General features: G+C 45.2%; 1 protein-coding gene across 1 annotated transcript in view; it reads right to left on the bottom strand.

The window, feature by feature from the left end:
- LOC127005033 (sphingomyelin phosphodiesterase-like) overlaps positions 1-25,442 on the bottom strand; it is a 42,942-nt gene that overhangs the window by 4,069 nt on the left and 13,431 nt on the right. The window contains exons 2-10 of the mRNA XM_050873483.1: positions 14,075-14,248; positions 10,880-11,118; positions 9,485-9,901; positions 7,642-7,905; positions 6,416-7,133; positions 6,149-6,261; positions 4,269-4,441; positions 3,417-3,617; positions 737-907 (exon numbers count right to left, since the gene is read on the bottom strand). Of these exons, the coding sequence (XP_050729440.1) occupies positions 737-907; positions 3,417-3,617; positions 4,269-4,441; positions 6,149-6,261; positions 6,416-7,133; positions 7,642-7,905; positions 9,485-9,901; positions 10,880-11,118; positions 14,075-14,123 (2,345 nt within the window). The 5' untranslated portion in view covers positions 14,124-14,248. The remainder of the gene's footprint in view (positions 1-736; positions 908-3,416; positions 3,618-4,268; positions 4,442-6,148; positions 6,262-6,415; positions 7,134-7,641; positions 7,906-9,484; positions 9,902-10,879; positions 11,119-14,074; positions 14,249-25,442) is intronic.

The raw sequence follows: 25,442 nt of genomic DNA, 5'->3' as shown, positions 1-25,442 counted from the left end.
GGAATGTTGGTGAAGAAGTGTTAATGAAGGAGTGTGGGGAGTGATGATAAAGGGAGGGAATGAAGGAGGGAAGGAGGGAGGGCGTTAGTGAAGGGGTCAGGGAGGGAGGGAGGAAATAAGATAAGAAAATAAGGGAGGGAGTGCATAAGGGACGGGGGACAGAGGGAGGGATTGAGAGGGATGGGGTAAAGTAGAAAGGGGTAAGGGGGTGGGGAGGAGTGAGGAAGGGAAAGATGGGGACAAGGTTGAGTGTTTTAAGAGGAGATAGTGAGAGACAGGGATAGTGAGGGGAGGGGAGGGAAAGGAAAGGGAAGGAAATTGAAAGGGACGCATACAAAATCATGAAAAAATGCTTCACAAAAAAAAAAAACTAAACACAATATAGATCACACAAAAACAAAAACAATTAAACACAATATAGATCACACAAAAACAAAAACAACTAAACACAATATAGATCACACAAAAACAAAAACAAAACTCGTATCATCACTCCTACTCCCTCTCCCTACATCCTATCAAAAAAAAAAAAAAATAACAACTAAACAATATAGATCACACAAAAACATAACCCGTACCATCACTCCCACATCTCCCTACATCCTATCAAAAAAAATACATATAGACCACACAAAAACAAAAACAAAACGCGTACCACCACCCAAATACTCCCTTTCCCTGCATCCCAACCCATTCCCAAACCCCCAACCACACACCACCATCACCCTCAACCCACCTAGACACCACCCTATCGAACTGGTGTCCCCACTGGGCGTAGCAGTCGACGTATAGGGGCGGGACGTGACCTATGATGTGAACCAGCTCCCCCCGCTGTTCCGCTCCACTCAGCTCCCTCACCAACCAGCTCAGCATCAGCCCGGGGTCCACATCCTTGTATAGCACCCACCTGGGGAAGAAAGGGGGCAGGTGAGGGGAGGAATGGGGAATGGGAAGAAAGGGGGGGGGCAAGATGAGGGGAATGGAAAGAAAGGGGAGCAAGGTGAGGGGAGGAATGGGGAATGGGAAGAAAAGGGTGCAAGGTGAGGGGGAGGAATGGGAAGAAAGGGGAGCAAGATGAGGGGAATGGGAAGAAAGGGGAGCAAGGTGAGGGGAGAAACGGGGAATAGGAAGAAAGGGGTGAAAGGTGAGGGAGAGGAATGGGAAGAAAGGGGGACAAGGTTTGGGAAGGAATGGAAAATGGGAAGAAAAGGGAGGCAATGGTTTGGGGAGGAATGGGGAATGGGAAAAATAGGGAGGCAGGTGAGGGGAGGAATGGGAACGGGGAAGAAAAGGGGGGCAAGATGAGGGGAGGAATGGGGAATAGGAAGAAAGGGGAAAGGTGAGGGGAGGAATGGGAAATGGGAAGAAAGAGGGGCAAGGGGAGGGGAGGAATGGGGAATGGGAAGAAAGGGGGACAAGGTTTGGGAAGGAATGGGGAATGGAGAAGAAAGGGGAGCAAGGTGAGGGGAGAAATGGGAAGAAAGGGGGACAAGGTTTGGGGAGGAGTGGGGAATGGGAAGAAAGGGGGGCAAGGTGAGTGGAGAAATGGGAAGAAAGGGGAGAAAAAAGGAAAATGGTGAGGGGAAGAAATTATGGTATAGTGGGGGAATGGGAAGGGGAAGAAGGAATGGGAAGGTTGGGGAAATGAGGGTATGGTGAGGATGAGGATAAAGATTAAAAGGGAAGATGAAAAGGTAAGGGAAAGGATAGAAAGGCAAAGGAAGGGGATGGAAAGGAAAGAGAAAGGATGGAAAGGAAAGGAAAGGATGCGAAGGTAAGAGTGAGAGAAAGAAAGAATGGAATAGTATGAGAAAGGAGAGGGAAAGAAAGGATGAAAAGATAAGGGAAAGGATAAGAAGGTAAGGAGAAGGATGAACAGGGAAAGGAATAGGAGAGAGCAGTAAGGGAAAGGAAGGAATGATGAAAGGAAGGATGGGAAGGTAAGGAAAGGAACGAGAGAGCAAGGGACAGGATGAGAAGGTAAGGGAAAGACAGAATGAAAAGATTAAGAAATGAATAGAAAAAGGATTGGACAAAGAGAATAGCAAAAGATGAAAAGGAAAGTGAAACGACTGAGAAGCGCGCAAGATGAATGGGTCAAGGTTGAACAGGTAGAAAGGTATAAACAACAGGTGTGGAGATGATTCATAACAGGAAGGTAAGGTTGATTAGGTCAGAGAAAGGTGTGAGGAAGAAGGACAGGTGTGAGATGACTTGATGAAGAGGTATAGAGGGAAGAGATACAAGGATGAGTAATTAAGAAACAGGTAAGAATGAGTATGGGTTAATAGGTGAGGGAAAGGTGTGAGGAGGAAGGACAGGTGTGGGATAACTTGATGAAGAGGTATAGAAGGAAGAGGTACAAGGATAGGTAATTAAGGATGAGTAATTAAGAAACAGGTAAGGATAAGTATGGATAATTAGGTGAGGGAAAGGTGTGAGGAAGGACAGGTGAGACTTGCCCTTCCCTCCCCCATTCCTCACATACTAAACACCCCAATCCCAACAAGGACCCCAATTTACACCCCAGCATGACCTTCCCCTTCCCCCATTCCCCATTTCTTACTCTTAATAAACTACCCAATTTGACCTTCCTTTCTCCCCTTTTTCCTCACCTCCCCAAACAAACACCCCAACTTGACCTTCCCCTTCCCCTCCCCCCCACTCCCCAATCCTCATCCCCAATAAACTCCCCAATTTGACCTTCCTCTCCCCTTATTTTTATCCTCCCCAATACACAACCCCAAGAAACACCCAAACGTAACCTTTCTTTTCTCCCCACTTCCTCACCCCAACCCCCCTATACCCCCACTCCCCAACTTCACTTTCCCCTCTACCCATTCCCCATTCTTTATTTTTAATTAACTCCCCAATTTGACCTTCCTTTCTCCCCTTATTCCTCACCTCCCCAAACAAACACCCCAATTTGACCTTCCCTTTCCCTCATTCCCCATTCCTTACACTTAATAAACTCCCAAAATTGACCTTCCTTTCTCCCATTATTTCTCATCTCCCCAACACACAACCCCAAGAAACACCCCAACGTAACCTTCCCTTCTCTCCCCACCTCCAACTCCACAACCCCACCAACACCCCAACCTAACTTTCCCCTCCCTTCCCCATTCCTCACCTCCATTCCCCAACTTTCCCAAATCCCAAACCCCAACCATAACCCTTTTTCCCCAATTTCCAACACCCATCACCACCAACACCTCATCCCTCACCCCACTAACCAATCCTTCACACCTTCATCCCATTCCCCCACCACCCCTCACCCCTAACCCCCCAGCACCTCACCATTCCCCAATATCAAACACCAATAACACCCTCATCACCTCCCATCTCTAACCCATTCCCTATCACCTCCCCCCTCCACCCCCAACCCCTACCCAACACCACCGCCCCCCCCCCCTCACCAGTTCAGCCTGTAGCAGTAGTTGGTGTTGATGGAGATGATTCTAAAGCCGGGTCTGGCCAGCACGGAGTAGAAGCCGCCGTAGCGTGCTGAGTCGGGCGCCGGCTGCCCCATCATGCGACCCCAGTGCTCCGCCAGCGCGTCGTACAGCCACTGCGAACCGAACCGGGACCAGACCTCCTTCACCTCGGGCGGCGGGAAACTGGGGGATGAAGGGGGAAGGTAAAGGGTTATAATGTGGGGGATATATGGTGGTGGGGAAGAGATATGGTGATATGGAAGGGGAAATATGGAGGGAAATGGGATGACACAGAAGGACATTAGGTAAAGAGAGGGAGAGATGGATGGAAATAGAGTAACTGGGAGGGAAAGAAGGTTGAAAAGGGATATTCCAAGTCATACGGGGAGAATGAAGAGAAAGGGAGGTAGAGATGGATGGAAATAGGGTAATAGGGAGGGAGAGAGGGGTATAGAAAGGGTAATAAGGAGGCGAAAATAGAGTAAAACGGAAGCAAATAGGGTTGAAGGAAGAAAACGAAGGATGAAAAAAGAGGAAGAGAGAAAGAAAAGAGGATAAAAACAAGAGAACATAGAGGAAGAAAAGTAAGAAAACGGGCAAACAGAGAAGGAGAAGACAGCAACAGGGAGAAAAAACAGAATAACAGGAAGATAAACACACAAACAAACACACAAACACATATATCCCCCCCCACCCCCACACATCCTCTTCCTCCCCACCCACACCCACATCCCCAACCCACCCACCCCACACACGCACACAAATCCCCACATTCACAATCCCCAACAAAACCCCACATCCCCAACCCAATCCCCATCACTCCCCCCCACATACCTGTCCCTGGGGAAGCTCTCATGATTCCCCACGGCGCCGTAGATGGGGATGTTGGGGAAGAAACCGCGCACCAGCTGGGCCATCTCCTCCACCACAGCCAGGTTGCCCTCGCGTGTGACCTTCCAGATGTGGTGCGGCACGAGGTCACCGGTACACACCACGTAGTCGATGTCCTGGGGGTGGTGGTGGGTGGTGGTGATGGGTGGTGGGAATGGGTAAGGAATGGGTGGTGATGGGTGGGAATGGGAAAGGAATGGGTGGTGATGGGTGGGAATGGGAAAGGAATGGGTGAGGAATGGAAGAGAATGGGGGGAATGGTGGGTGGGGAATGGGTGGGGAATGGGTGGTGATAGGTGGGGAATGGGTGGGGAATGGGTGGTGATGGATGGGGAATGGGTGGTGATGGGTGAGGAATGGGTGGGGAATGGGTGGGAATGGGTAAGGAATGGGTGAGGAATGGGTGGTGATGGGTGGGTAAATAATGAGTGATGGTGAGGATAAAGCGGCGGTTAATAGTGGTGAAGATTTAATGGTGATGGGGAAGGGGTAAAGGGGAAGATATTGTAGTGGTGATGGGATGGTGAGTGGTGATGGTGGATGGTGATGAAGTGGTGTTGGTGAGGAAGGGGTGATATTGAGGAGAATGTAGTAGTGAAATGTTTAGTGGTGATGGGTTAGGAATAGGTGATGGTGAAAAAGTGATGGTGAAGGGCAGTTTATAGTAATGGTGATGAGCGTAGTAGTGGTAGTGATGTGGTGATGGTGGTGATAAGAAGGACGGAATGGGAATAGAAATGGTAGTGGTGGTGATGGTAGTGATGGTGAGGGGAGGAATGGGTGGGTGGCGATGGTGGTGATGGTGATGATAACGGTGACGGAAGGAAGGAAGGAAGGAAGGTAGAAGAGAAAGAAAGGAATGGTGAAGAGTGTGTGTGTGTGTGTGTGTGTGTGTGTGTGTGTGTGTGTGTGTGCGTAGACTACCCAGGTGAGCTCAAGGACACTAGACAGATAAATATTGCAACAGGTAAAAATTGAACAGGTAAGAAAGATAATAAGAGTAATAAAGAATAAATACAGGTAATGATGAAAGTAATGAAGGTAAGAAAATAGCAAAACCTGAAGCCCCAAATTACACCTGAGCTCCCTTAATTTACCTGACCTTCCTCTCCTTACCTTTCATTTACCTTGACTATCTCTTACCTTTCCTAGAACTCCCTCCCTCCCTTTCTCCTCCCTCCCTCCCTTCCTACCTCTCCTTTCTTCACCTTCTCTTTTATTTCCTATTTTCGTCCTATGTCTGTTCTTACTCATTTTCTCCTGTTTTTCTTTTCCTCTATCTTTCTTTCCTCCTTTCCTCTTTCTATAGATATTCCGTTTCCTCTTTCTTCTTTCCCTCTCTCATTTTCTTTTCATTCAGCTGTTTTTCCTCCTCTTCTTCCCTTCCTTCCTTTCCTTCTCTGTTATTTCTCCTTTTCTTTCCTCTTCTCCTCTCCTCTTCTCTTCTACCTGTTCTTCCTCCTTTTCTCTTTTCCCATCCCCAATATTTCCAATCCCCCCTTTTTCCTCCCCTCTCTCCCTCCCTTCCTTCCCCTTTTCCCCACTATATATCACCTTCCTCCCCTTCTTCCTCCCCACTTCCCCACCCTTTCTTCCCCTATTTTCTTTTTCTCACTATCCCTCCGTTTCTACCCTCCCTCTTCCTCCCCATCTTCCCCAATTATTTACTACCCTCCTCTCCCTTTCTCCTTCCCTCCTTCCCACCTTTCCTCCCCTCAATTCTCCCCTCCTTCCTCTCTCTCTTACTTTCCATTACCCTCCCCCTTCTTTCCCCTCCTCCCCACCCTCTCCCCCTTCCTCCCCATCCTCCCCATCACACTCACGGGGTGGTGGGTAACGATGTGGGTAAACATGTGATGAAGTAGCCATTTGGGGGAGTCACAATTGCGGTAGTCTCCCCATCTCCCCGCGCGGTCCCCTTCCTTGCTGGCGACACCTGGTGGGGAGGAAGAGGAGGAGGAGGGAAGATTAGGAGATGGTTGGAAGTGAAGTGAAAATGAAAGTTGTTTATATTTTTTCGTTTTTGTTTTTGTCATTTTCTTTCTCAGTCAATCAGTCAATATCTCTCTCTCTCTCTCCCTCTCTCTCACCGCTGTCTCTGTTGCAACATAACGGCGCTTCGCAAACAGCATTGGATCCCACAACGTAATCCGGATCGTAGTGTGGATCCGTTAAGTGTAGGACCTTCAGCACCGGCTTCTTCCTCTTCTTCCTTGAGGGGGAGGAGGAGGAGGAAGAGGAGGAGGAAGAGGAGGAGGAGTGAGAAGGAGGAAGGCGACGGGGGGATATATCGTCTGAGGAGGAGGTGGAGGTGGAGGTGGTTGTGGTATGTGATGGTGGTTGAGAAGAGGAGGAAGAGGAGGAGGTATAGGAGGAGGAAGGTGAAGAGAAATCAGAGGAAGAGGAGTAAGGTGAGGAAGAAGAGAAATCAGAGGAGAAGTCAGAGGAGAGGAAGGAGGAGGAAGAGGAGGAGGAAGAAGGAGGAGAAGAGAAGTCAGAGGAAGAGGAGAAAGGTGAGGAAGAAGAGAAATCAGAAGAGAAGTCAGGAGAGAGGAAGGAGGAGGAAGAGGAGGAGGAAGAAGGAGGAGAAGAGAAATCGGAAAAATCAGAAGAGGTAGAGATGTAGGAGGTAGGAGGTGAGGCAGAGAAGGAGGGTAAGGAGAAGGGAGAAGAAGAAGGGGAGGAGGAGATGATGATGGAGGAGGAGGAGGGAGGAGGGAAGTTGGAGGAGGAGGAAGAAGGGATGTTGGAGGAGGAAGGGGAGTAATCAATGTGTCTTCCCTCTCTGTTGCTATCTTCTATGTATTCCTGAAAGAGAAAAAAAGAAAAGAAATTAAAAAATGAGGGAAAAAAGGAGGAAGGAAAAGAAGGAAGGAAAGTCTAAATATAAAAAAAAATAAGACAATGTGTTTTAGAAATAATATGTAAACAGAAAGGAAAAGGAAAATACGAATAAGAAACAAATGTGATAAAATGATGAAAATGTAAAAAAATAAAAAATAAAAATTAAAACAAAAAAAAGGAATAAAAACAAAAATCTAGCAGGGAAAAAATGCAGGAAAGAGACATTTTTGGGGGTGGATTTGAGCATCACTTAAAAAATAAAAACAAATAAAAATAAAGAAACAAAAAATAAACAAATGAAAAACGACCAAAAAAAACACACAAAAAAAAACAGCAAGAAAACAAACACAAAAGAAAATAAAAACAGAAAAACAGAAAAAAATAAGACATACAAAAAACAGACCACAAAAAAATAAGCAAACAACTAAAATAAAAACGTAAAACAAACAAAAAACAAACACAAATCACGAACCTCTACAACCTCCTCATCCATCCTGGGCCTGGAATGCTGAGGAAGGCGACGATTCCTGTTTCCATTCCCGCCATTCCCATTCTTTCCCCCGGGGCGCTTCCTCTGCGGGGGGTTATAGGACTGGGGAGAAGGGGAGGGGGGCGGGGGGAGGTGCAAGTTCCAGGGTCGCCTACTGAAGGAGCCACACCCCCGGTCCCCCAGCAGGAGCCCGCACACCTCCTCCCCGTTGACCTCACTGTGGCGCACGATCCAGGTGAGACGATCCTGCAGGTGAGGTTGAAAAGGTGTGCGTCAGGTAAGGTTGGAAAGGGAAAGGAGGAAAGGGAGAGATGGGAAGGTAAAGGTATATAGGAGTGTTGGGTATGGGTAGAAAGGTGTGTTAGGGATGGGTAGAAAGGGAAAGGGAAAGGTAGAAAGGTGTGTTTGGTAAGGTAGAAAGGAAAATGGATAGAAAGGGAAAGGGGCAGAGAAGGTAAGGTGGAAAGGAAAAGGTGGAAATTGAGAAGTGGAAAAGGAAAGGTGGAAAGGTAAGGTGGAAAGGTAGGGTGGAGAGGGAAAGGAATAGAAAGGGAAAGGGATAGAAAGGGAAAGGGATAGAAAGGGAAAGGGATAGAAAGGGAAAGGGATAGAAAGGGGAAAGCAGGGAGGGAAAGGTAGGTTTAACTTTGTAGTATAGATAGTTTCATTACTAAGGTAGCATAAATTAGTTGTTCTTAGTAAAGACGTACGGTAACTGTTTGTAGTCTTGTTAGATTAGGTTAAGTTTAGGGTATATTCAAACACATGATAGCCAGCAACTTATGGTATAAATCAACAAAAAACGACCTCAATGTGTTGTATAGAGAGTCTCATTAGTAAGGAAGCATATATGATTTTTCTGCGTCAAAACCTATAGTAACTGTTTGGGGTTTTGTTAGGTTAGGTTAGTGTGTTTGTGGGGGGGAGGGGGGGGGTTGAAGGTGTGTGTGTGTGTGTGTGTGTGTGTGTGTGTGTGTGTGTGTGTGTGTGTGTGTGTGTGTGTGTGTGTGTGTGTGTGTGTGTGTGTGTGTGTGTGTGTGTAGGGAAGAAGGTGAGGGAAAATAAAAGGAAATGTCAAAGGAAAGGTGAAGGAAAGGGAGGGGAAGGAGGAAGGAGGAAAGGAGAGAGAAAGAAGGTGAAGGAAAGGGAGGGGAAGGAGGAAGGAGGAAAGGAGAGAGAAAGAAGGTGAAGGAAAGGGAGGGGAAGGAGGAAAGGAGAGAGAGAGAAGGTGAAGGAAAGGGAGGGGAAGGAGGAAAGGACTTAAAGGGCAGGAAGATAAGAGTGAGGAATAAAAAAAATGATGAAGGAAGGAGAAAAAAGTATGGGAAAGAAAGATAAAATAAAGTGAAGGAAAGGAAGGAAGGAAGGAGAAAGTGATAAAGAGGAGAGAATGAAGGAGAGATGGATGAGTGCGTGCGTGCGTGTGTGCGTGTGTGTGTGTGTTGCAAAATCAAGAGCAAGCGTGACATGAAATATAAGAAAAAAAAAGAAAAAAGAAAATCACCTTGAACACACACACACACACACACACACACACACACACACACACACACACACACACACTTCCTCCTCCCCCCCCCACACACACAACCACATTCCCCAACCTCCCATTCCCCAACTTCCCCAACACACACCATATCCCCATTCCCCAAACCTCCCATATTCCCCCTTTTCCCCAATCCCCCAATACGCACCAACCCCCCTCACCCCCCATTCCCCAAATTTATACCCCAACCCATATTCCTCGACCCCAAATCTCCCATTCCCTTCCTTTCCCAAACACACAAAATCTAACAAACAAAGAAACAAACAAACACAAACTCACCTTATCCTGGTTAATGATTCCCCGACACACAGGTAGCGACTTGTACACCACCAGGTAGCAGATCTTAATTAGCACACCTGCCATAAAATCCGTAGGTGCCCCGATCCGCATGTAGCCCACCACCAGCTTGGCCAAGATCGAGCACGCCCCGCACATCGTCTCCCCTTGAAAGATTCGATCCACTGCACTGGGGTTGGATTCCACGTGCGCTATCGTGCCTCTGTCCGTCTGCCGTTTCTTGAGGTTGTTGGTGGATGTGTCGTGGGTGTTGTGGGGGGGTTGTCGGGGCCGTGGTCTGGATTTCGTGGTTCGGTTTGAGGAGTGGGGTGAATCATATTGGGTGGTGGGTAGAGAGGTGGTTGTGGAGTCTTCGGTGGTGGTTGTGGTGGTGTTGGGGAGCATAAATGGACTTAGCAACTGGAATAGAGAGAAAGAAAACAAACAGGTATTAGAATATGGTTGGGTTAATAAACTTAGTAACTGCAATAGAGAAAGAAAACAAACAGGTATTAGAATATGGTTGGGTTAATTAAGGTACAAGTCAGTGGTTAGGTTAATTAGTATACAGGTAAATAGTTTGGTTCATTAGTAAAGGTTAATTATCGAGTAAATTAAGGTAAATAGATAGATGAATTAGTGCATATGAATGGACTTAGCAACTGGAATAGAGAGACAGAAAACAAACAGGTATTAGAATATGGTTGGGTTAATTAAGGTAAATTCAGTGGTTAGGTTAATTAATATGCAGGTAAATAGTTTGGTTAATTAGTAAGGTTAATGGTTGAGTATATTAAGGTAAAGATAGATTGATAGATGGATTAATACAGGTAAATGGGTGGAAAATTATGCTGCAGGTAAATGGTTAGGATAATTGAAGGTTAAGATGACTATTTTTGTTTCGTTTTTACCTGTATTGATTTTTTTTCTTCGTCAGGTGAGAAGATAATTAGAGTTGGAAGGTATTCGATTAACTTATTTCACCTGGGTTGTTTTGATCTTGAGTTGATTGACAAGGATAAGATAGAAGTTTAATACTCACTAAATAAACAATGAAAAGGAATAAGCAAACAGGGAAAGACCAACAAACACAAATACAAGGGCAAGCAAACAAGGAAACACACACACACACACACACACACACACACACACACACACACACACACACACACACACACACGCACTAGCACACACACACACACACGCTAACACAAACACCAAACAAACGATTCAACAACAACAAGGACAATGAATTAAAAAAAGAGAAAGAAACACACATACACACACACACACACACACACACACACACACACACGACCCCTCTACCACCCTCCCCCTCTACCCCCCACAAACACACCTCAAACAAACAAACAAACAAACAAACAAACAAACACTTACCTGTCTAATACGAGGAGGAACATGCCGTACGTCATCCTCAGGTAAGGTCATCCAGAGGTCAAGGTCACCGGAGAGCGCGAGGAGGTCAGGGTCGGTGAAGGGGGCCCCGTGTGACCACCCCGGCCCCCCCTCTCCCCCCACCCGCCGCCCGTGCCTGGATACCTCCCCCCCTCCCCTCCCCCCCCACCGCTGCCCCCGACCATCGTCCGCATATCCGCCGCCGCCACCAATCAGTCCACCTGTGAGAATGAATGGCCAGGTGAGAGTGAGAGAGAGAGAGAGAGAGGGGGGGGGGGGAGTATGGAGGGTAGAAGAAAAGGGGAGATGTATGTAAGGTTATTTGTGTGTGTGTGTAATTCACCTCTTGGTCTGCTGCGGGTCTCTCGAGACAGCCAGCCGTTCCCCTACGGAAGAGCACGTCGCGTACCTACTCACTGCTAGGTGAACAGGGGCTACACGTGAAAGAAGATAAACCCAACCTATCTTCACCCGGCCAGGGAATCGAACCCCGGTCCTTCTATTGTGAGGCAGACGCTCTATCCACTGAGCTACCGGGCCGTGTGTGTATGTGTGTGTGTGTGTGTAGCCCGGACACCGTAAGTGTGTGCGTGCAACTTCGCAACACACACACACACACACACACACACACACACACACACACACACACCGCTCCGGTAGCTCAGTCGGTTAGAGCGCCGCGCTGCCAGGCTTCACGGCCAAACAGGCGGCGGTTCGAGCCCCGCTCAGGACGGATTCTTTTCGTTGACTAGGAGTGGTTACTGTCCCCCTTGAGCAAGGGGGATGGGGTGAGGTCCTTGCAGTACCCAGATATCGACAATAATGAGCACTTGCTCACGTCGGGAGGGTGCCTGCTGGCGAAAGCGAGTCCAACTCATGATCAGGCCGTGGTGAATTACGCACACACACACACACACACGCTAAGGGAAAAAGGTTAGGAACGAGAGAGAGAGAGAGGTGGGGGGAGGCACTGAGCGGTGGAGAGAAGCAACGGAGGGGAGATAAAATGGAGGAACAAATAAGAGAAGGGAGGGAAGGGGAGGAGAGGGGAGGAGAGAGGCGAGAAGGGGAGGGAAGGGGAGAGAGGAAAGGGGAGGGGAAGGGGAGGGAGGAAACAAGAGCAAAAGACGACCTTGAACCAGAGAGAGAGAGAGAGAGAGAGAGAGGGGATGGGGGGGGTATTACGAAAAGGAAGTAAAGCAAAAAAAAAGACAATAAAAACGAAAGAAGGATATTAGAACCGGATTTCCCATTAATCTGACATCACGTGACTTGCTAATTGTCATGCAGGTAAAAAAGAAGAGGAAGAAGAAGAAAGATGGAGAAGAAGAAGAAGAAGAAGAAGAAGAAGGAAAAGAAAAAGAAGAAAAGAAAAAGAAAAGAAAAAGAAGAAGAAGAATGAAAAAACAGGAAAAGGAAAATCCGAAGAAAATGGATAAATAAGGAAAAGGAAAAAAGATGAAGAAACAAAGAAGGATAAGAAGAAAACGAAGAAAATGGAAAAGAAAACGGAAAAAGAAGAAAGACAATGAGAGAAAGAAAGAATGAATGAATGAAAAAGAAAGAAATAAGAAAGAAAATATTGAAAAAGGAAGGAAAGGAAACGAAAGGAGCGAGAAGAAAAAGGAAAAAGAAGAAAGGCAAAGAGAGAAAGAAAGAAAGAATGAATGAATGAATGAGAAAAAGAAAGAAAGAAGAAAGGAAGAAAAAATTGAAAAACGAAGAAAAGGAAACGAAAGAAGAAAAACACGAAGAAAAAGAACAAGAAGAAGAAGGAATACAAGAAACAAGAAGAAAAAAACAAAAACAAAAACAAAGCAAAAAAAAAAGGGAACATACAGAAAGAAAAACCAATAAAAAAAAGATAACAAGAAAGAAGACAAAGAAGACAAAACAAAAACAAATGAAAACAAAAAGAGCAACACATCTCATTACCCTTTCAAATCACTCCACAATTACCTGCATAAAGAGTACATCAAGGTCCACACACACACACACACACACACACACACACACACACACACACACACACACACGCACACACACACAAGGTTACGCTATTGTTAATCTATATATTTACCGTAGCGAGTAACTGTTCATTCGATTCTGAGACATTGTTTTTATATGCTGATTAAAGGTGAATCCAGGTAAGTTTAGATTGATGGAGGAGGAGGAGGAGGAGGAGGAGGAGGAGGAGGAGGAGGAGGATAAAAAGCAATATTCAAAGGTCACTAGCAACAGGATAGAGACAAAAAAAGAGAAGATGAAGAGAGAAGAAAAATAAAGAAGAAGAAAAAAAGAAGAGGAAAAATTGATAGATGGGTAGAGAGAGAATGAGTCAATGGAAGAAAAAAAAGAAAAAAGAAAAGATAGAAAAGACAAAGCAAAGAAAAATCAAAGAAAACAAAAAATAAAAACAAAAAACAAATAACAACTCTTTTTAAACCCCCTCCCTCTACACTAAACCCCATTAATACCCCTCTTCTTCCCCTTCACCCCTCACCCCCTTCCTCCCCTCCCCATGCTTCCCTCCATAATCCCCCCCTTCCCTTCTTCCCCTTCTTCTTTTAACCTTTCCAACAATCTCCCCCTTCCCTTTCTTGCCCTTTAATCTTCCCTTCCCTTCTTCTCCCCTTCTTCTTCCCATCCTTTCATACCCTTTTCCATTTACCTTTCCCATCAACTCCCTTCTCCTTCTTCCCCTTTCCTCCCCCTCCCCTTCTTTCATCTTCATCCAGTCTTTCTTCCTTCCCCTTCCCTTCTTCACCCCTTCCCTCTCTCCCCATCCTTCCCCCTCAATTCCTCCCCATTCTTCCCCCATCTACACTCATCCAATCCAGTAGCTCCCCTTTCCCTTCTTCCTCTTTCCTCCCCACTCCATTCTTTCCCCTCAATCCGCTCTTAACCTCCCCATTCTTCCCCCTTCAAACCCCCATTCTCCCCACTTAACCCCCTTTACATTTATACAAGCAAACAACTCCCCTTCCCCTTTCTTCCCCCTTTCTCCCTTCCCCTTTCCTCCCCACTCATTCAATCCTTCCTCCCCCTTCCATTCTTCCCCTCTCCTTCACCTCTACCCAACAACCCCCTTCTTTCCTCCCCCTCAATCCCCCCCCCCCAATCTTACCCACTCAATCCCCCTTCTTCATCCCCCTCTTCACTCCCTTGCACACTCACCTAGTCCAGCGAAGAAGGAGATGGCCTTCACGAAGAGCCCCGCCACCATCCTGCCCTCAGACACACTGCCGCCCCGAGCCCTGCCACGCCCCCTTATATAGCTGTGAGGGCCGGGGGTCGGGAGGGAGGGAAAGGGAGGGTTGGTGGTGGTGGTGGTGGTTGTGGTGCTTGTAACTGGAATGGAAGAGAATACGAATGGTGATGAGTTTGGTGGTGTTGAAGGTGGCGATGGTGGTTGTAGTGGTTGGGGAAAAGGTAGGTAAGGAAAGAAGGAGAGGTTAGTAAGGTAAGGTTAGTAGTAGTAGTAGTAGTAGTAGTAGTAGTAGTAGTAGTAGTAGTTTCATTAATAATATTCATAGTGAAGATAATTTTATTCATACGATTCAGCATCACTACAATCACTTTCATCATCATCACTTTCATCATCATCACCATTATCATCACCAGCATCAGCAGCAGCATCACTTCTACAAGGCCGCACACAAACTTCTTGGTCAATAGTAACTCCCCTTTCTCCTCCTCCTCCTTTCCTCCTCCTCCTCCTCATTCACCTCGTCTTCGCGTCCCGGAAATTTGAGTAAGAAAAAGAAAACATTGTGAGAGAGAATAAATGTTTGAAGAGGTAGAGGCGAGGGGAGAAGAGGTGGAGGACGGGGAAAACCAAGAGGAGGAGGAGGGGGAGAAGAAGAAGAAGGAGGAGGAAGTAGAAAAGGAAATGATAACTCCATCCCCCATTTTCTCTGATTTCCCGTTTTCTTCGACATAATGATATAGTTTCCCCTTTGTAACCTTGTGAGATTTATCGTTTTCTTTAATTAAACAGATTGACTTGGCAGTGACCTTGGAAGGGAGGGGAAGGGGGCGTGTCCCTGGCATGCAGAAGAGGAAGAACAAGAACAAGAAGAACAAAAATAAGAAAAAAAAGAAAGAAAACGGAGATCGATTTTCCTCTGATAAATGTAATAATTATGAATCGTTTTTTGTCCTCAATACTAAACAGAAGAATAAAATAAGAAAAATAGAAAAATAAGAACAATAGGAAGAAGAACAAAAAGAACAAGAAATAGAAAAACGTGAAGAACAAGAAGAAGAAAAGAAAAAAAAAAAGGAGAAGAAAAAGAAGATAATGAGGATGATAAAAAAAAAAGTAGAGGTTGAAGAAGACGAAGAAGAACAAGAACAAGAAGGACAAGAAGAAAAAGAACAACAAGAACGTAAAGATGAAGAGAAGACGAAAAAATAGATGATGAAAAAATAAGAAAATGCAGAAAATAAGAAAATGCCATTGATAAAGAAGATGTAGATGAGGATACGAAGAAGGAGGAGGAGGAGGAAAAGGAAGAAGAGGAAGAGGATATGACATTTAGATCAAGCAAAAAATAAAATAAAATAAAAATAATAATAATAACTGGTTTCATATTCCAAGGAGTTACATACATCTTTCCCTTAAGGACAACAAACAAACAAACAAACAAACAAATAAACAAATACACAAATAAATAAATAAATAAATAAAACAGAGATATATACAAAAAGACAAAAAACTGCAATAAAACTCGAGTAACAAAACAAAAACAAACCAAAAATTCACATACTTTTTTTTTCTTTTTTTTTTCCTTTTTGCTTACATAAAACAATAAAAGGGAGGAGGAGGAGGAGGAGGAGGATCTATGACACAGTTTGTACCTTTCCTCCCTATTTCCTCCTTTTTTCCTCCTTCCCTCTTTTTTTTCCTCCTCTCCCACTTCCTCCATTCAGATCTCAGGGGAAAAAAAAAGAATAGAAGAAATTTTGCGCAAAGATCAAGAGGAAGAAGAAGAAGAAGAAGAAGAAGAAGAAGAAGAAGAAGAAGAAGAAGAAGAAGAAGAAGAAGAAGAAGAAGAAGAAGAAGACCGATGATGCAATTATACAAGAATACAATAAAAAAGATCAATGTTAAGAATATTTTGAAGTTATCATGAAAAGAAGAAAATGCAGAAGGAGGAGGAGGAGGAGGAGGAAAAACCAGGAGGAGGAAGAAGGAGAGACGGAGGAAGAAGAGATGGAGGAAAAGGCAAAGAAGGAAAAAACAAAACAAAAAAGAGGAAGAAAGACTTGTTCAGTATCCCTTAAAACGTTTAAATTCAAGAGAAAAAACGTTAGATTAGGAAAATTTGTAGCAGAAGAAATAAAAACAATAGGAAATAAAATAATAAAAAATGAATCAAAATAAAAAATAAAATAATAATAAAAGTAATGCTAAAACTAAAACAATAACCCGTTTTCTTTGAGCCCTCAGACTGTAAATGGGAAGCTTCTTTATTGTTTTTTTATTCGATTTCATATTTTTTTCCGTTTTCTTTGAGTACTCTTACGTTGTTGTTGTTGTTGTTGTTTTTTCATCGTATGGTAAACTTTTATATATCAACACAGACACACATACAAACAAACAAACAAACACGAACACGAAGGAGATGAAAGAAAGAAAGAAATACATAGAGAAAGAAAGAAAGAAAGAAAGAAAGAAAGAGAGAAAAAGATATGACTTCATTAACTTCTCAAGTGTTACAAAATATCACAGGTAAACACACACACACACACACACACACACACACACACACACACACACACACACACACATATATATATATTGGACGTGAAAATATCTGGTCACTATTATTTTCTTTGGCCTCAATCATTCTCTCTCTCTCTCTCTCTCTCTCTCTCTCTCTCTCTCTCTCTCTCTCTCATTCACTCTTTCAATAAATCACAAGAACATCAACTCGCTTGCTACTTTCACACACACACACACACACACACACACTCTTCATCTCTCCCTCCATACCTCCCTTCCACCTCCATATCTTTCTCCTCCTCCTCCTCCTCCTCCTCCTCCTCCTCCTCCTCCTCCTCTACACAGTGAAAATGACAAGGAAAATATGAGGGGACGTGAGCGTGAAAAGGAGAAGGGGAGGAAAAATTAAGGAAAGGAAAAATAAAAATAAAAACGAGAAAAATAAAGAAGAAAAGTTGGAATGAGAAAAGAAATATCAATGAGAAAAAAAATTGGAATAAAAAGAAAATAATAAACGGGAAAAATTTAGACTAAGCGGAGAAAAATAAAGAAAAAGAAAAAGTTGAAACAAGAGAAGAGATAATAAAAAAAGGTTGAAATAAAAATAAAAAGAAGAAAAAGATGAAATAAAAGAATTAAATCGTACGGGAGTCAAGTGAACAACTTTCCTCTTTCCACTCTTTGCAGCGTCATCCCCGAGAGAGAGAGAGAGAGAGAGAGAGAGAGAGAGAGAGAGAGAGAGAGAGAGAGAGAGGGCGGGGGGGGCAACTATGGACACACCCACCCACCCGTCAGAGAAGGAGTATTCGTATTCGAATACATTCGAATACCGTGTTTGAGTGTTTGTATTCGAGTACAAGGTAAAAGTGTTCGTATTCTGCGAATATATTGAGAAATACTTCAAAATTTATTATCGGAAATAACAGCCGCTGTTCCTTGGAACTTGAGCCTCCCGGGGGGACGTGTAATGGTCGTGTATGGCACAGGTTCATGCGCTCATGTTACTGTTGCAGAACCTTAGAACAATTCTATACCCTGTTACATTTTATAAAATATTTTTCAATGAAAAGTATTCATGAATGTATTCATGAATATTTTCAAGAAGTATTCGTATTTATATTCGAATTAAAACCATTTCAGTGTATTCGAATTCGTATTCGATGGAATTTGAAGTATTCGTATTCGAATACACAAATCTTATATTCTCTCCATCCCTGACACACACACACACACACACACACACACACACACTTATTACAGTGCGGAAGTGTGTGTGTGTGGGGGGGGGGGGGGCGGTTTAGGAAGCCAAACCAGATGCCATTAAAACAAAAACTTGGAGGGAAAAATATAATGATATGAAGTCAAAATGAAAAATCAAAACAAAAATCTCAGTAACAGTGATGGAGGAGGAGGAGGAGGAGGAAACTGGAACAAGAGAAATATTACAGACAAACCGCGAGAGAGAGAGAGAGAGAGAGAGAGAGAGAGAGAGAGAGAGAGAGAGAGAGAGAGAGAGAGACGTGAGTGTTGCACCATTACTCGTGTGTTTCCGCTCTCCAAGGCTTATGGTTTAAAAGGCCAATGTGCAACCCTTCATTGTGTGGCTTAAGTGTGTGATGCTGTGGCGGGGGGGGGGGGGTCTGGGAGGGGGGGAGAGGGTAGGGAGGCAGGAATGGGAAAATGAAAGGAAAAAGGGAGAGAGGGATGCTGGGATAAAGGAGGAGAGAGATGAAGATGGGATGCTGGGAGGAAGGGAAAGGAGAAAGAAGGCAGGGAGGTAGGAAGGAAAGAAGAGAATGGGAGGAAAAAGGGAGAGAGATGCTGGGATAAAGGAGGAGAGAGAAGAGATGAGGATGGGATGCTGGGAGGAAGGGAAGGAAGAAAAATAAGGCGGGTAGGTAGGAAGGAGAGAAGAGAGAGGAAGAGAGGAAAGGAGATAAGGGAGGGGGGGTGAGAGGAGGGAAGGAGAGAGGAATTCTGGGAGGGAGAGAAGAGAAGGTTAGATGAAAAAGGGCGAGAGAGAGAAGAGATGCCGAGAGGAAGGAGGGAGATAAAGGAGAGAAGGATGCTGATAAGAAGATGGAGGGGAGAAAGGGATGCTGGAAGAAAAGGAGGCGGTTGAGAGGAAGAAGGAGAGAGAAGAGAAGGATGCTGATTTGAAGGAAGGACGAAGACAGAAGGAATGGTGAGATGAAGAGGGAAAGAGAGGAGGGATGCTGGGAGGAAAGAAGGAGGCTGAGAGAAAGGAAGGAGAGAAAAGAGATGCTGGGAAGAGAGAAGGAGCAAGAGGGAAGGGAGAGATGGGGAGATGAAGAGGGAAAGAGAGAAAGGATACTGGGATGAAGAAGGAAACAGGGAAAGACGCTTGTAAGAAGGAAGGAAAAAGAAGGAAAGAAAAATAAAGGAAAATTGATATACGGAGGAAAAACAGGAGGAAATGAAGGAGGAAAGAAAGAAAAGGAAGGGAGGAAGACAAGCACATATTAAACACACCAACGAACATAGAAAAGAACAAAATAGACAAACAGACAGATAGACAGACAGACAGACAAACAGACAGACAGACAGAGAGAGATGGAGACACACTTTAAGATGACACCATGACGTAACACACACACACACACACACACACACACACACACACACACACACACACACACACACACACTCCGAGAGAGAGAGAGAGAGAGAGAGAGAGAGAGAGAGAGAGAGAGAGAGAGAGAGAGAGAGAGAGAGAGAGAGATTTACATAGAAAATCAGACCACACACACCCCATGGTCGAGACTAGGAGAGAGAGAGAGAGAGAGAGAGAGAGAGAGAGAGAGAGAGAGAGAGAGAGAGAGCGCAGAGTGTGTCAAGATAATTTCATAACAGTGTCTTTCCCGTTGATCGCGTTTCCCAAGACTCCCCAACCGGGTCATGCTTCCCCCCAACCTGTTCTAGTATTATAAGGTTTTGGGGGACTGGTTGTGGTTGGGTTGTTCTTAAGTTACAGTTAGAGAGAAAAAGTGTATTTGACCAAATTTTTTGTTTTCGTTTTTCCCTCCCCTCCTCACTCCCCTCCCCACTCCCCTCCCGTTCCTTTCTCTCCACTCCCCTTCAGCCTCACCTTCCCTCCCTACTCTTCTCTACTTAAATTACAGTTAGAGAGAAAATGTGTATTTCCCCAAGGTTTTTTTTTTTTTTTTCGTTTTTCCCTCCCCTCCTCACTTCCCTCCTTTCCCCTCCCTGTTCCTTTCTCTCCCCTCCCCTTCAGCCTCACCTTCCCTCCCTACTCTTCTCTACTTAAATTACAGTTAGTGAGAAAATGTGTATTTCCCCAAGTGTTTTTTTTTTTCGTTTTACCCTCCCCTCCCCACTCCCCTCCCGTTCCTTTCTCTCCCCTCCCCTCCAGCCTCACCTTCCCTCCCTACTCTTCTCTCCCCTCTTCCCTCTTCACTTTCTCTCTCTCCCCTTTCCCCTCCTCCCTAAATAATAATAATAATTGCTAGTGGTTCTCAAATTGTGGTTGGGAAAGAAAAGAGATATAAAGGAAGTGAGTGAAAAAAACTATTATTATTATTACTATTATTATTATTAGTAGTAGTAGTAGTATTAAATAAGTTAGACAGAAAGGAGAGAGAAAAAACAAATTATGCCTCTTATTATTATTATTATCATTAGTAGAAGTAAATTATAGTTAGGAGATAGAGAAGAGGGATAAAAAAGAAGAGAAAAAACAGATTCTTCTTTTTATTATTATTATCATTAGTAGAAGTAAATAAGTTAGACAGAAAGGACAGGGAAAAAACAGCTTATTCCTATTATTATTGTCATTATTACCCTCATTAGTAGTAAATTAGGAGATAGAGAAGAGAGAGAGAAAAAGGAAGAGAAAAAAAAAACAATCTTCTCATCATTAACATCATCATCCCTGGTAAATTACGGAGGGAAGGGAGAAAGAGAAAGAAAAAAAACTATATAATTATCATCATCATCATCATCTGCAGCATCAAAACAACCACAATCACATGAGTAAACAAACAAACAAGAAGACAGGCTCTAAACAGTACTAGGAGAATGAGAGAAAGAAGGGAGGAGAGAGGGATGCTGGGAGGGGTAGGAAGGGAGGATAGGGATGCTGGGAAAGAGGAGGGGGAGAATAAAGGAAGAATGAGAGAAAGAAGGGAGGAGAGAGGGATGCTGGGAGGGGTAGGAAGGGAGGATAGGGATGCTGGGAAAGAGGGTTTTTTTTTTTTTTACAGCAGAGAAGAAAAAAAACAATGAAAAAAAAGCCAGGATACAGGATACAGGATACAGGAATACATAGGAAGCACGGACACCAGGAGATAAAGATGCTGGAAGGGAAGAAGATGAGGGAGATGGATCCTGGGATTAAACATTACTATACGATCCTTCCCTAACCTGACAACGAGGAAAACACACTCTCCCTTTCACTCCCTTCCTTCCTTCCTATTCCTTCTTTTATCTCGTCCTTCACTCTCCTTCCTTTCCATCTCTCTCCCTCCCATGCAAGCTCGACACTTTCCCCTCAAGCGTACGAAGGCGGTGGTTGTATGAATGAGTACGATAGCTCAGACAGACGTGCATTTAAGATCGAGACTCACTCACTCCTTATTTTCCCGTCCATTGGTTATTGTGGTCAGGGAAGCATGGAAGAGCAGGCAACAGATACCATGACGGCTTGTAATGTAGGAAACTTGTTGCTTAGAGATTTATTAGACCGTTTGTTGGCCGCTCCAGTGACTTGGGGAATAGATTAAAGTACTTGAATGTGCGTATGTGTGATAGACGTTTAGTTATGTCTGTATACGCGAGGGGAGAGGAGAGGAGAGGGGAGTGATGAAAGGAGAGGAGAGGAGGGAAGACGATAGGTAAGAGCCTTTCTCTCTCTCTCTCTCTCCCCCACCGCAAAATGAGCCCCAGAATTACAACTTTCAAACCATAATGATATTTGTTTTGCTCTCCGCTCCCACGCCCCCCCCCTCCTCCCCTACCTCCCTCCCCACTCCACTCTCCCCTCTCCCCCATTCCTCCACTCCTCTTCCCTCTGGTCTCCTCCTTTCCTACCTCCTCCCCTCTCCCTTCTCTCCTCTGGTCTCTCCCCTTGCTAGCTTCTCCTCCCCTCCCTACCTTCCCATCTCATCTCCCCTCTCCTCTCCTCTATCTTCCTCCCCTTCCCTCCCTACCTTCCTCTATCCTCTCCCCACTCCCTGTTCCCCATCATCTCCTCCTCCCTCGATCCCTACTTCCCCTCTCCTTTCCCCTCCTTCCCTACTCTCTTCTCCCCACTCCTTCCCCTTTCCCTCTTCTCCCCCTCCCTCCCTACCTTCCCCTATCCTCTCCCCTCTCCCTGTCCCCCATCTCCTCCCTCGATCCCTATTTCCCCTCCCCTTTCCCCTCCTTCCCTACTCTCTCCTTCCCACTCCTTCCCCTTTCCCTCTTCTCCCCCTCCCTCCCTCTCCCCTCGTCTCCCTCCCTTCCTCCTCCCTCGATCCCTACTTCCCCTCCCCTTTCCCCTCCTTCCCTACTCTCTCCTCCCCACTCCTTCTCCTTTCCCTCTCCCCTCTCTTCTCCTCTCCCACCCTGCTCCTCCCTCGATCCCTACTTCCCCTCCCCTTTCCCCTCCTTCCCTACTCAATCCTCCTCACTCCTTCCCATTTTCCTCTTCTCCCATCCCTCTCCTTCTCCCCCTCCCCTCCCTTCCTCCTCCTTTGCATCACCGCGTTTGTTTACTTCTGGTCTTGCCTCTTAAAGTCTTGCTCCTAAACTTGCTCTGAGTGACGCTAATAAAATTCTCTTGTGGGTTCAGGAGCTGTAAACACGATCTTCCTTGGGTTTTCTTTATTTATTTTTCTTTATTTATTTATAGTTTGCGTTGGTGTGTGGGGAGGAGGAGGGTATATGGTAAGCTGCGCGTGGCCTCAGTGCTCAATCTCCGTCACACTGGGCTCTTAATTTCTCCTTCATTCCTTCAGTGATTATCTCCTTCCTTCTTTTCGTCCTTCATCCTCTCCGTCATTAACCTCCTTCCCTCCTCTACCCTCCCTACCTTTTCCTTCCCTTCCCCTTCCTCCCCTTTAACTCTGTCCCCTTCAATTCCTCAAGGCACTTTTTTTTCTCCCCTTCCTCACCCCTCCCTTCTCCCTTCCTGTCGCCCCTTCGTCTCCCCCTTCCTCCCCTTTAACTCTGTCCCCTTCAATTCCTCAAGGCATCTCTTATTTCTCTTCTTTTTCTCCCCTTCCTCCCCCCTCCCTTCTCCCTTCCTGTTGCCCCTTCGTCTCCCCCTTCCTTCCCTTTAACTCTGTCCCCTTCAATTCCCCAAGGCATTTCTTATTTCTCTTTTTTTTCTCCCCTTCCTCCCCCCTCCCTTCTCCCTTCCTGTTGCCCCTTCGTCTCTCCCTTTCTCCCTTCCAATTCAATCCACTTTTAATTCGATTCAAGGACGCGAGGAAAGAGAGGGAAGAGAGGGGAAAGGAAGAGATCAAAATAGTGTGGGGAGACGAGAGAACTGCTTTGTATCTCTTTAAATTTTTCTTCCCCACATATTTACTCCCCCACTTCATTCTTAATTCGTTTCAAGGACGTGGGGAAAGAGAGAGAAGAGAGGGAAGAGAGGGGAAAGGAAGAGACCATGGAAGTGCAGGGAGACGAGAGAACTGCTTTGTATCTCTTTAAATTTTTCTTCCCCACATATTTACTCCCCCACTTCATTCTTAATTCGTTTCAAGGACGCGGGGAAAGAGAGGGAAGAGAGAGGGAAGAGAGGGGAAAGGAAGAGACCATGGAAGTGTAGGGAGACGAGAGAACTGCTTTGTCTCTCTTTAAATTTTTCTTCTCCTATTTACTCCCCCACTTCATTCTTAATTCGTTTCAAGGACGCGGGGAAAGAGAGGGAAGAGAGAGGGAAGAGAGGGGAAAGGAAGAGACCATGGAAGTGTAGGGAGACGAGAGAACTCCTTTGTCTATCGGAGGTTTTTCTTCCTCGTCTGGCGAATCAACAATGACCGACTGATTACTCTTTACACTTTCCCTTTTTCCACCTCCTCGTCCTTGTCCTTCATCCCTTCCCGCCCTCAAAGTAACTATAACTGGAAACACACAACACGCCACCTTCCTTTCCCCTTCCTTCCCTATTCCTTACCTTCCCTTCCTTCCCCATCCCTTTCATTTCCTACCCTACCCTTTCCTCTGCTCCCTTCCTCCCCTTCCCTTCCCTCCCCATTTCTTACCTTCCCTTCCTTCCCCATCCCTTCCACTTCCTACCCTACCCTTTCCTCTGCTCCCTTCTTCCCCTTCCCTTCCCTTCCCTTCCCCATTCCTTACCTTCCCTTCCTTACCTTATAACGAGTAAATAAACCAATCATTTGTTCTTTTTTTATCCTATCTTAATACTTTATCTCTATTCCTTTATCCCTTTTCTACGTATTTTAGTCTTCCGATAACACAAACAAACACAAGCTATGGGAAGGATCATACCGTAGAATTATCTACTTGACGTGTTCTTCCTCATAGTGTTTCAACAATGATTAACAAATATACTTGAGTTGTACCCTATTCTCTACCTCCTCGTCCTTGTCCTTCATTCCTTACACCCTCAGACGAAGTACAACAAGCAAACAAAACAAGTCACCAAATATTTACCTTCTTCAAGTCTTTCTTCCCAATACAGCGTTTCAACAATGACTAACAAACACTATACTAACTTAATACCCCTTATCCCACCTCCTCGTCCTTGTCCTTCATCCCTTACACCCTCAGACGAAGTAATACAGGCAAACAAAACAAGTCATCATTACCTTATTCACGTCTTCCTAATACTCCGTTTCAACAATGACTAACAAACACTATACCATCTTAATACCCCTTATTCCTCCTCCTCCTCCTCGTCCTTGTTCTCCAAACGCGCTGGGAGTACGATACACTCATCAACAAAACAAACACACGGTCCAGTCAGTCAACATCGATGGGGCGGCGTACCGTAGCTAAGGAGAAGTGTGACGTCACGGGGGCGGGCGGTGAGCAGCGCGCGCCGAGTTTACTCACTGTCAACACCAGCGCGCGGGAAAGGATTTTTTTTTCTCTCTTCTCTCTCTTCTCTCCGTTACGTCACCCGCCACCACTTGAACGTTACCGCAAGCTGACATATATAACGGAAAAGAGGAGGAGGAGGAGGGAGGAGGAGAAGGGAGAGGGAGTATGAAAGAAAGGGAGGAAGAGGGAGAAAGTTAGAGGAAAAGAAGGAAGAGAAAGAGGAAAGGAAGGGAGGAGGAGGAAAGGAGAGAAGAGGGGAAGGAAGGGAGGGGTGAATAAAGATGATAATATTGGTAATGTTAACGATTCTCTCTCTCTCTCTCTCTCTCTCTCTCTCTCTCTCTCTCTCTCTCTCTCTCTCTCTCTTTATCTCTCCATCATCATCCCTTTCCCTATGCCTACCTCCCTTCATCCTCCCTTTCTCTCCCTCCTCCTCCTCCTCCTCCTCCTGGTCACTTTCACTCCCTCTCAGCTACCTCCATCACCTCCTCCCCCTCCTCCTCCCTCCCTCCCTCCCTTCTACTTTTCTTCATTGCTAATATAATCCTCTTCTCTCCTCCCTCCTTCCCTTCCCTCCCTTCCCTTAATCCATCCTCCCCTTTACATCCCCAATCCTTACGCTTCCTATCCTTCCCCTTTCCTTCCCCTTTCCTTCCCCTTTCCTCCACTTTCCTTCCTCCTTCTCTTCCTTTTATTTGTCCTTCTCTCCTCCTAATCCCTCTTCCCATTGTCTTCACTTCCCCTCTTCCTTCTTCCTCTTCCTTCCTTTTCTTCGTATTC

Source organism: Eriocheir sinensis, chromosome 29 (assembly GCF_024679095.1).
Source record: "Eriocheir sinensis breed Jianghai 21 chromosome 29, ASM2467909v1, whole genome shotgun sequence".
Classification (NCBI taxonomy): domain Eukaryota; kingdom Metazoa; phylum Arthropoda; class Malacostraca; order Decapoda; family Varunidae; genus Eriocheir; species Eriocheir sinensis.
Note: the sequence above shows the minus strand (reverse complement) of the source record. Positions and strands in the feature narration are given on the sequence as shown.